The 12,385-nt window shown below is 42.2% G+C and overlaps 1 protein-coding gene across 2 annotated transcripts in view; it reads left to right on the top strand.

The window, feature by feature from the left end:
- CTNNAL1 (catenin alpha like 1) overlaps window positions 1-12,385 on the top strand; it is a 63,470-nt gene that overhangs the window by 7,212 nt on the left and 43,873 nt on the right. For both annotated transcript variants that reach the window (XM_040237329.1, XM_040237325.1), the window contains exon 2: window positions 9,314-9,503. In XM_040237329.1, the coding sequence (XP_040093263.1) occupies window positions 9,314-9,503 (190 nt within the window). The remainder of the gene's footprint in view (window positions 1-9,313; window positions 9,504-12,385) is intronic.

Below are 12,385 nucleotides of genomic sequence, written 5' to 3'. Positions count from 1 at the left end.
CATAGAATTTTCAATACTATTAATATCTCTAATCCATCCCAGCCTGCAAATATTTGATAACAGTAGCCACACATGTCCCATATTTCTGTTATGCTGAGTAAATAAACAGCCCCATTTTCTTCACCTGTGCTTATTTTAACCTGGCTAACAGAACAGTGAATAACCTTGATGCTCTGTATGGGCCTTCCCTTCATTGTTGGAAAGAAGCACTGACAGGTGGGATGTGTTGAGGATCAGTTAGTGATATCTGCATTGCCCCCTCCTACAAAAGAATACCATTACCACCACCAACACAACCACAACAGAAAATGAGAACTACTGGAGTAGTTTTAAGAGAGAGTTAAGAGAGTGGTATTTTATCCATTTAAAAATATAATAATACAGATAGAATGCTTACTATGGGTGAGACCATGTTCTATGCACTTTATACATATTAGCCCATTTAATTCTCATAAATCTTATAGGGGTAGAGATATGTTTATTTTCATTATATGAATGAGGAAACAGGATAAGGGACTTGTGGGACTTCACCTGTAAATGTCCAACTGGGGTTTGCACCCTGACAGCCTGGTCCCAGAGTCTTAGCTACACCGCACTGTATTTGTTGTCTCTAGAGATTAGAAGACGTGATGAGGTCAGCTAGTAGTAGGTCCAGATAAGAGAGTCACAATGGAAAAACAAGGTTGTTGTAATCTGCAGAAATGGTAACATTTCACAGTATCACTGCTAAAAATGTATCCTACAAGTTCTGCGTTGTGTAATTCAGGGGTGAGAGCGGGTGGACAGAGTAGGAGAGTGGAGAAGGAAACGGGCATTGGCTGCTGAGAGTTAACTAGAGGTCAATGCTAACGGGGGAAAATGTGGGTATTTTTTTTGTTTTTCCTTCCCTGTTAAAGGCTAATTCAGGGCCATAGCTGAGGTTCTGCATCCCACATATTATGTGTCCACAGCTATACTTCAAAGGCTGTATATTGTCACCCTGCTTATTTAACTTATAGGCAGAGTACATCAGGAGAAACGCTGGGCTGGAAGAAGCACAAGCTGGAATCAAGATTGTCGGGAGAAATATCAATAAACTCAGATATGCAGATGACACCACCCTTATGGCAGAAAGTGAAGTGGAACTAAAAAGCCTCTTGATGAAAGTGAAAGAGGAGAGTGAAAAAGTTGGCTTAAAGCTCAACATTCAGAAAATGAAGATCATGGCATCTGGTCCCATCACTTCATGGGAAATAGATGGGGAAACAGTGAAAACAGTGTCAGACTTTTTGGGCTCCAGAATCACTGCAGATGGTGACTGCAGCCATGAAATTAAAAGATGCTTACTCCTTGGAAGGAAAGTTATGACCAACCTAGATAGCATAGCATATTGAAAAGCAGAGATGGTACTTTGCCAGCAAAGGTCCGTCTGGTCAAGGCTGTGGTTTTTCCAGTGGTCATGTATGGATGTGAGAGTTGGACTGTGAAGAAGGCTGAGCGCTGAAGAACTGATGCTTTTGAACTGTGGTGTTGGAGAAGACTCTTGAGAGTCCCTTGGACTGCAAGGAGATCCAACCAGTCCATTCTGAAGATCAGCCCTGGGATTTCTTTGGAAGGAATGATGCTAAAGCTGAAGCTCCAGTACTTTGGCCACCTCATGCGAAGAGTTGACTCATTAGAAAAGACTGATGCTGGGAGGGATTGAGGGCAGGAGGAGAAGGGGACGACAGAGGATGAGATGGCTGGATGGCATCACGGACTCAATGGACGTGAGTCTGAGTGAACTCCGGGAGTTGGTGATGGACAGGGAGGCCTGGCGTGCTGTGATTCGTGGGGTCGCAAAGAGTAGGACACGACTGAGTGACTGGACTGAACTGAACTGAGTGGATTCGAGTGAAGCTCTCTAGAAAACTCATGTCCAGGAGTCTCATCTTTCTAAGGATGCTGTATTATTATTCAACTCATGTTTTACCACCATATCCATTAGACTAGTCTAAGCTTTTTAGGCAAGCATTTGTTGTAAGCTTTCTAGTTACTACTCTTCGAGGGACTTGTATTCTAGTTGGGAGATAGGACAGGTACAGAATAGCACGTGCTAAGTGTCAGATGAACATCATCAATAGTAAATGCTCTAAGAGTTCAGAGCAGGTGTGGATGAGGCAGCAATGATGCCCTAGAGGAGATAGGGTCTGAGGTGAGGAAGTAGGGCTATTCTTGAACAGTTCAGTCAGTTTTAAGCAGTTTCTACTCAGATCATTTAACCTCTTCTGACTCTAAGTAAAAAGTTCTGGACTACTGGCCTTTTTCTAGGAATGCAATGTTACATCAATATTGGACAAATGTTCCTGTGTAATTTTCTGCATCACATATTAGAAAAGATACATGTTCTTTTCAGTGGCTGCAGGAGAAAAAGTGAAAGTGAAGTCGCTCTGTCATGTCCGACTCTTTGGGACCCTGTGGACTGTAGCCCACCAGGCTCCTCTGTCCATGGAATTCTCCAGGCAAGAATACTGGAATGGGTTGCCATTTTCTTCTCCAGGGGATCTTCCCAACCCAGGAATTGAACCTGGGTCTCCTACATTGCAGACAGACTCTTTACCCTTTGAGCCACCAGGGAAGTATTCGGTTAAATTCAACTCCTCATCGTGATAAAGAGCACATAACAAACTAATAATAGAAGTTGTTGTTCAGTCGCTCAGTCATGTCCAACTTGTGATCCCATGAACTGCAGCATGCCAGGCTTCCCTGTCCTTCACCATTTCCTGGAGCTTGCTCAAACTATGTCCGTTGAGTCGGTGATGCCATCCAACCATCTCATCCTCTGTTGTCCTCTTCTCCTCCTGCCTTTAACCTTTCCCAGCATCAGGGTCTTTTCTAAGGAGTTGGCTCTTCACATCAGGTGCCAAAGTATTGTAGCTTCAGCATCAGTCCTGCCAATGAATATTCAGGGTTGATTTCCTTTAGGATTGACTGGTTTGATTTCCTTGTAGTCCAAGGGACTCTGTAGAGTTTTCTCCAACATCACAGCTCAAAAGCATCAACTCTTCAGCGCTCAGCCTTCCTTATGGTCCAAGTTTCACATCCATATATGACTACTGGAAAAACCATAGCTTTGACTAGATGGACCTTTGTTGGCAAAGTAATGTCTCTGCTTTTTAATGTGATGTCTAGGTTTGTCATAGCTTTTCTTCCAAGGAGCAAGCGTCTTTTAATTTCATGGCAGCAGTCACCATCTGTAGCGATTTTGGAGCCCAAGAATATGAAGTCTGTCAATATTTCCATTGTTTCCCCATCTATTTAATGTCATAGCAACAAGTCAAATTTAAAATAAACAATTCCTTAAAACTAAAACAGGACGAGGGATACCTGTTAGCATAGCTTCTATTCAGTGGTGCTCAAAATCATAACCAGTGCAACAAGACACGAAGTGAAAGGTGTAATGATAAGAAAGGAAAAATCAAAGTATAATTATCTACATAAGAAATGGAGTCTACAAATAAATTTTAAGAATTTAGAGGTTTAGTAAGTTCACTCAGTGTAAGAGTCTTACGTCAGCTGCACTTTGCTCTGCATTAATAACAGAAGAGTAGTCCTAAAAAATGATACCAGTTATAAATCAACTTATACTCCATTAAAAATTTGTTTAAATTTTTAAATACCAGTTAGAATAAAAATAAAAGCAAAATATGTGTATATATGTGTCTAATAAAAGAGTTTCTAAGCTTTGTGGGGAGTTTTATGAGAAAGCCAAAGTAAAGCAAAATAAATGGGAAAGAAGTACCATGTTCTTGGCTAGATTGACTTGATGTCATGGGCATATCAATTTTCCCTGTGCCAAGTCGCTTCAGTCATGTCCAGCTCTTTGCAAACTCATGGACTGTAGCCCATCCAGCTCCTCTGTCCATAGGATTTCTCAGCTAAGAATATTGGAGTGGGTTGCGATTTCCTCCTCCAGGGAATCTTCCTGACCCAGGGATCGAACCTGAGTCTCCCGCATTGCAGGCAGATTCTTTACTATCTGAACCACTAGGGAAGCTCCCAATTTTCCCTATTGCTATGTAAATTTAATGCAATTCCAATGAAAATTTCAACAGGATTTTTTGAGTAGAATTTGATAAAAGTAATTCTAAAATTTATATGAAAGAGCAGAAACCCAAGAATATCAGAAGAGAAACAAGGTGGGTGGAGTTGCTCTACCAGATTTCAAGTCTTATTATAAAGCTAGAGAAGGGAAAGGCAGCCCACTCTAGGACTCTTGCCTGGAAAATCCCAAGGACGGAGGAGCCTGGTAGGCTGCAGTCCATGGGGTTGCTAAGAGTCGGGCACGACTGAGCGACTTCACTTGCACTTTTCACTTTCATGCATTGGAGAAGGAAATGGCAACCCACTCCAGTGTTCTTGCCTGGAGAATCCCAGGGACGGAGGAGCCTAATGGACTGCCGTCTATGGGGTCGCACAGAGTCGGACACTACTGAAGCAACTTAGCAGTAGCAGCAGCAGAGTAATTAAGACAATGTGGATTTAACAGAGATGGACAAAGAGACTAGTGAAACTGAGTAGAGAACTTAGGAACAAGCACACAATCACACGCATATGGAAACTTGATAATTCACAGAATGGGCTCTTGTCAGTAGGAAAAGGAAGAACTTCTTAAAAAATGAGGATAATTGATTATCTAAATAGAAACACATGATATTGCATCTCTGTCTCATAGTATATACAGAAACAGTTCCAAATGGATTAAAAATATCAATATGGAAGTAAAAACTTACAGTACTTTTAGGCAAAAAAAATTGGGCAATATTTTCCCCACCTCATGGTGGGAAAGGAATTCTTAATAGACCAAAAGCGAAGATTAATATATTTGCTCCATTAAAATGAATCTTTGTCAGAATTGAAAGGATAAGCCATAAAACAAGAGAATATGATTGCAACAGAAATAACCAACAAATGATTGTAGCTCCCAGAATAAATAAAGGACTCCAATGAATCAAAAATAAGATTACCCATTAAAAATTGGTAAAATAAGTAGTCATGTTGCAGAAGAGGACTCAGATGTCTAACACATATGTGAAAAGATGCTCCGCTTTGTTAGAAATCAGTGAAGTACAAGTTAAAACCACAGCACAAGCATTGGAATGTGGAGCTAATGGAAATGTCAGTAGTACAACCATTTTGGAAAACAATTTGATGTAATATATTAAAGTTGACAGTAGGTATTACCTACACCCAGTACTTTCACTCTTAAATCCACACCCTAAGAGAAAATCCTGCACGTGTGTTAGAGACATAGTTTGGAATGTTGATAGTTTGCTTCCAAACTGAAAACTACCCAAACGTCTTTTAGCAGTAAAGATGTTTAAATAAAGAGTGCTAGGTTCATAAAATGAGATACTGATGTAGCAGTGAAATGAACGAACCATGGCTATAATTATCAGTCTGGATGAATCTCAAATGTTAAGGAGAAAAAATTAAAAGGTTCAAAGCAGGCAAAACAAAACCATGTATCATTTAAGGATATAACATAGGTGCAACAGTTATAATAAGGGACTGATGAGCATGAAATTAGGACAGTTGTTTCTTTTGGCTGGTGAGGGGGTGATCTGGAAAGTGAGGGACCCATAGGGCACCTGGATTTTCAGAGGTGCTGGTATAGTGTTTTCTGAAGGTTGGTGGTAGGTGTGTTTTGCCTTCCTGTCATTTCTTTAAATGGTACAGATATCTATTATATACACTCATTTATTGTATGTTTTGTAATTCAGACAGTTTTTCACATGCTCTGGGCTAAGTCCCAAGCACAATTCCTGCAGAGCAGCACCCACCTTCTTTAATAATCACTTTATTCTTCCTGTCAAAACTCCCACTCCCAGTCTTACAATGCTTTTATCCAAGGAAGGGAAGAGGGAAATCTGCCACACAGCCCCACCCTAGCCTGGAATGTTATTCTACCACCCACCAGTCTTTTCCTGTCTGTGATAGATTTACTCCACTCACCATTACACAGAGGCTTGAAATCTCTAGGGTAGCTCCCCTGTCTCCTCGATTCTCACTGCACTGTCCTGGAAGCTTTCAGGATCGTTGGTCTCACCAAGTTGGAGATGCATTGAGTCCATATGGGGCGCTCTGCTGTTCTCTGTATGTGAATATAGGTATTTTTAATGCAAAGGTAAAACACAGAAATGGTGTAAAAAGTGAGTGAAAGAGCCCCTTTTCCTGCTTTTAAAGACCTCAACATGATTCAGTGTGCTTTCTCTTATATTGGTTTCTATAGCAGATTAGTCAATTTTTATATATTGTAATTTTGAGAGTTTACTAGTGAGTTAAGCCCAGAGATGAACTTCTCTGTCCTGGGCTGGCTCCCTTGTTTTTCAGGTCTCAGGGAATTAAGACTTTGTTCTGTTTTCTGGCCTACTGCTAGGCTTGTTTTTTTTTCCTTCCTGGATCTTCACCTCTTTTCTTATCGTCCCACAAAATAAACTAAGATAATCCATTACAATCAAGAGATTGCTGTCAGTTATTCTAGAAAATAAGATAGCATCACAAACATGAGGAAAGAACAGAGATTCTAGAAATGTAAATTGGACAACATCTAATCATTATGTGAAAGTGTTAGTGACTCAGTCATGTCTGAATCTGTGACCCCCATGGACTGTGGCCCACCAGGCTCTGTCCATGGAATTCTCCAGGCAAGATTACTGGAGTGGGTGGCCATTCCCTTCTCCAGGAGATCTTTCTGACCCTGGGATCCAACCCAGGTGTCCTGCATTGCAGGCAGTTCCCTAGTAGCTCACATGGTAAAGAGTCTGCCTGCAATGCAGGAGTCCCGGGTTGGGTCCCTGAGTTGGGAAGCCCCACTGGAGGAGGGCATGGCAACCCACTCCAGCATTCTTGCCTGGAGTATCCCATGGACAGAGGAGCTTGATGGGCTATAGTCCATGGGGTCGAAAAGTGTCAGACAGGACTAAAGTGACTTAGCATGCAGTCATTATGTCATGTTTACTAAATACCAGACACTGTTCTAAGCATTTATTTACCACGTGGGTCTCTCCATAGCATTGGTTGTCCTCCATGATTTGGTAGCTGGTTTTCTTCCACAGTGATTGATCCCAGAGAGAGAGAGAGAAATGTAAGTCACAATGTGTGTTAATGCCTACTCTCAGAGGTACATCCTTGCTTCTACTTTATTCTAATCGTTAGAAGTGGGTCACTAATTTCATCTCACTCAAGGGGAGAGAAATGAAGCTTGAAAGGAGAAATATTGAAGAACTGGAGCACACATTTTAAAACCACTACTGAGATTATACCACTGTCCTCAAAAATTGTTGAGTGACTTGTCACACAGAGTCAAATACAAACTCTGTTCCAATTCACAGCCTTAGATGGCTGGTCCCTGCCTACCTGTTGGATATTGGTTTTACATTTGTCCTCTTGCCCATTATTCTTTATTCTGGGCTTACTTTATTTGAAAAAAAAAAGAACAGTCTCATTCTGAAGGATGCCCCTCCTTTTTCTTTTCTTCCCTTATTTTTCTTAAACAGTTATTTCTTCTCCCTGCAATACTTTATCCCTTCATGTTTACCAGCCTCTCTACTTGGACTGCAAGGAGATCCAACCAGTCCATTCTGAAGGAGATCAGACCTGGGATTTCTTTGGAAGGAATGATGCTAAAGCTGAAACTCCAGTACTTTGGCCACCTCATGTGAAGAGTTGACTCATTGGAAAAGACTCTGATGCTGGGAGGAATTGGGGGCAGGAGGAGAAGGGGACAAGAGGGGATGAGATGGCTGGATGGCATCACTGACTCGATGGACGTGAGTCTGAGTGAACTCCCAGAGTTGGTGATGGACAGGGAGGCCTGGCGTGCTGTGATTCATGGGGTCACAAAGAGTTGGACATGACTGAGCGACTGAACAGAACTGAACTACTTGATATCATTTAGTGAAAGTGAGTGAGTAAAGTTGCTCAGTCGTATCCGACTCTGCGACCCCGTGGACTGTAGCCCACCAGGCTCCTCCGTCCATGGCATTCTCCAGGCAAGAATACTGGAGTGGGTTGCCATTTCCTTCTCCAGAGGATCTTCTCAACCCAAGGATTGAACCCGGGTCTCCCGCATCGCAGGCAGACGCTTTACCCTCTGAGCCACCAGGGAAGCCCAGGATATCAGTTTAGATCACTTCTTCGCAGAAGGAAGGTCACCTAATCTCCAGGAGCTTACACAGATCCTTTCTTATTTTGACATTTTGCATAGCATTGACATTAATGTCTTTAACCTATTTGTGTGATTATTGTGTCTGTCCTCACTCCACTAGAATGTAAGCTCCGTGAGATTGTGGGCCTTTTCTTTCTTGTTCATTGCTGTTTGTAGGCAATAAAATTGCCTAGAATTTTATTTGGCATATGATAGGTGTTCAACAAATATATTGTGTACAACTGAATTATTGTTATCTGGTTAGACTGTAAACAGAATGAGGGCAGGATTGTGTTCATCCTGTTTAGTGATGTATCCTCAGAACCTAGACTCTAGAACATTTTCAAAATTTGAAAAACAGTATGAGAGATGAGGAAATTTAGAGAGATTTTTAAGTAAATTTCCCTAGATGATTTAGCTAGTAATGGCAGAGCCAAGAAACACAAAACTATGAATACCACAGCACATAAAGTGCTTGCCACGTAGTAGCTGATCAAAGAACAAGCCTCTTCCTCTTAATTCTCTATTCTGATCTTTGTTAATATATTATAGAAATCATTTCAAAGTTATATGCAGTTTACATGTACCATTTGGGATTTACATTTTTCATGTAACATTCTTTAAATATTTTTATATGTCACCATAGATTACATTGGTCCTTCTAAATGTCTGGTTATTTCAGTAAGCATCTATGGTTCACATAGCATTTTGTATAACCTAAACACTGTGCTAGGCAGCAGAGTGACGTGCCCGGTGAACAAAATGCTGTCTCTACTCTCACAGCAGCCCAAGTCACGGTTGAAGGATCTAGACCTGAAGTGCTTTGGTTTCCGGTGGATTCTTTGGATGTAAGAATCCACCCTCTTCTACTTTCTCCTGTCTTAATGATTTGTTGATCTGTCTGGAGGGTTTACAGAAATGTGTGCCCTTGATAACCCCCCTCAGGTAAATTTGGAATTGTTATTAAAGGAAACATTGACCCCAGGAGAGATGCAAGGTGTTTGCTGGTTGTCTCTGGCTTGAAGCATTAATTGAGTTTATTAGGCTAGTGTATGCTGGGCTTGATTTTCTTGGTCTTTGTGATATTGCTTTAAAAAAAATACTGAGATAAACTTTAAGCAGTTTGCTTTTATCTTTTATTTTTAGATCACCACACTTATTAATCATAAAGATAATACCAAAAAGTCTGATAAAACTCTGCAAGCAATTCAACGTGTAGGACAAGCCGTCAACTTGGCAGTTGGAAGATTTGTTAAGGTGGGGGAAGCTATAGCCGATGAAAACTGGGACTTGAAAGAAGAAATAAAGATTGCCTGCATTGAAGCTAAACAAGCAGGTACGTTGAAGCCTGTTTATACCAATTTTATTGCTTTGGATATCATGACAAATGATTGTCTTATGTTGAGTAAAAATGTGTACTGCCTTTAAAGCCCTGGATTAGCTTCCAGGAATATTGAATGTCTCTTGGATCAAGTCCTAAATCTGCGTCATTGAATTTTTTCACTAGGCAGGGTAGAAGCCCACCGCCCCTATGTATGTGTGCACTCAGTCACGTCCAGCTCTTTGCAAACCCATGGACTGTAGCCCACCAGGTTCCTCTGTCTGTGGAATTTTCCAGGCAAGAATACTGGAGTGGGTTTCCATTTCCTACTGGAAACCCACATCCCTTGCAACTCCTGCATTGGCAAGCGGATTCTTTACCACCCTTGCCATCAGCCATTGAATGTGAGAGGTGTACAGAATGTGAGGCATGGACTCTGCCATCAAGGACCATCAGTCAGTTCAGTTCAGTCACTCAGTCGTGTCCGACTCTTTGCAAACCCATGAATCACAGCATGCCAAGCCTCCCTGTCCATCACCATCTCCCGGAGTTCGCTCAGACTCACATCCATTGAGTCTGTGATGCCATCCAGCCATTTCATCCTGGGTCGTCCCCTTCTCCTCCTTCCCCCAATCTCTCCCAGCATCAGAGTCTTTTCCAGTGAGTCAATTCTTCGCATGAGGTGGCCAAAGTACTGGAGTTTCAGCTTCAGCATCATTCCTTCCAAAGAAATCCCAGGGTTGATCTCCTTCAGAATGGACTGGTTGGATCTCCTTGCTGTCCAAGGGACCCTCAAGAGTCTTCTCCAACACCACAGTTCAAAAGCATCAATTCTTCAGCACTCAGCCTTCTTCATAGTCCAACTCTCACATCCATACATGACTACTGGAAAAACCATAGCCTTGACTAGACGGACCTTAGTCGGCAAAGTAATGTCTCTGCTTTTGAATATACTATCTAGGTTGGTCATAACTTTTCTTCCAAGGAGTAAGCGTCTTTTAATTTCATGGCTGCAGTCACCATCTGCAGTGATTTTGGAGTCCAGAAAAATAAAGTCTGACACTGTTTCTACTGTTTCCCCATCTATTTCCCATGAAGTGATGGGACCAGATGCCGTAGTAGCCTATTTACCACCATATGGAAAATGGAAATAAAAGTAAGCACGTTCTTGTGTCTACCGGAGACAAATCTGACTTCAGATTTCCTGATGTCTCAGACGTCTCTATAACTGGTAGGATAGAAGCCTGAGAGAACTGGGGAGTTTTGCTGGATACAAATAGTTAGTTTTGTTGAGTATCATTTATCCACTTATTCTTTAAATAAAAATTTACTGAGTGCTGGCCATATGCCAGGCATTCTTCTAGACCAAAGGGATATAGCTACACAGAAGTCAATAAAAAGTCTGTCCTTGTCGAGCTTGTATTCTAGAGAGGGAGACACAAACAAATGAACAAACAGATAAGTGCCCAATGGCAGGTAGTGATAGTTATGGAAAAGATAATAAGGCAGCATAAGGGATCAAGATTGCCGGGAGAAATATCAGTAACCTCAGATATGCAGATGACACCACCCTTATGGCAGAAAGTGAAGAGGAACTAAAAAGCCTCTTGATGAAAGTGAAAGAAGAGAGTGAAAAAGTTGGCTTAAAGCTCAACATTCAGAAAACGAAGATCATGGCATCTGGTCCCATCACTTCATGGGAAATAGATGGGGAAACAGTGAAAACAGTGTCAGACTTTATTTTTTTGGGCCCCAAAATCACTGCAGGTGGTGACTGCAGCCATGAAATTAAAAGACGCTTACTCCTTGGAAGAAAAGTTATGACCAACCTAGATAGCATATTGAAAAACAGAGACATTACTTTGCCAGCAAAGGTTCGTCTAGTCAAGGCTGTGGTTTCTCCAGTGGTCATGTATGGACATGAGAGTTGGACTGTGAAGAAAGCTGAGTGCTGAAGAATTGATGCTTTTGAACTGTGTTGTTGGAGAAGACTCTTGAGAGTCCCTTGGACTGCAAGGAGTCCAACCAGTCCATCCTAAAGGAGATCAGTCCTGGGTGTTCATTGGAAGGACTGATGCTGAAGCTGAAACTCCAGTACTTTGGCCACCTCATGCAAAGAGTTGACTCATTGGAGAAGACTCTGATGCTGGGAGGGATTGAGGGCGGGAGGAGAAGGGGACGACAGAGGATGAGATGGCTGGATGGCATCACAGACTCGATGGATGTGAGTCTGAGTGAACTCCGGGAGTTGGTGATGGACAGGGAGGCCTGGCGTGCTGCGATTCATGGGGTCGCAAAGAGTCGGACACGACTGAGCAACTGAACTGAAGGGTTAGGAGACCAAAGAAAGTCTCTTTTAGGGAGGCCAGCAGGGTTTCTCAGTTGGTGATGCTGTTGATGTTTTAGGCTGGATAATTATTTGTTGGTAATTCTCTGTTGGGGTGGGGGCCTGCCCTGTGCATTGTAGAATCCCCAACTGCTACCTAGTGGATGTCAGAAAATCCCTTCTTCAGCCATTGAGGCAACCAAAAATGTCTCAACATTCCCAAATGTCCTTTGAGGGATCAAAATAGCCCTGAGTTGAGAACTGCTGAAACAGGGGGAGAGGAAATCTCTCTAAGGGAGTAACACTGGAGCAAAGACAGTACTGAAATGAGGACCCCAGCTGTGTTAGTATCTGGGGGAAGGACTTCCCTAACCAGGAGCAGAGTGAGAACAGGCATGGCTTTCTAGGCAGAGAGGTACTTTGGACTGTTTTCTCGGTGTCTTGGGGCTAGTGGAAGGTCGGGTGCAGGGTAGTGACACAAATTCATTTATAGTTTGAAAGTATCCCTGGTAGCTTCTGTGCAGAGAACAGATGTTAGGAGTTATGAGGGCGAAGCCAGAGAGCGGTTAGG

This window comes from Oryx dammah, unplaced genomic scaffold (genome assembly GCF_014754425.2).
Source record: "Oryx dammah isolate SB20612 unplaced genomic scaffold, SCBI_Odam_1.1 HiC_scaffold_1, whole genome shotgun sequence".
NCBI lineage: Eukaryota > Metazoa > Chordata > Mammalia > Artiodactyla > Bovidae > Oryx > Oryx dammah.
Note: the sequence above shows the minus strand (reverse complement) of the source record. Positions and strands in the feature narration are given on the sequence as shown.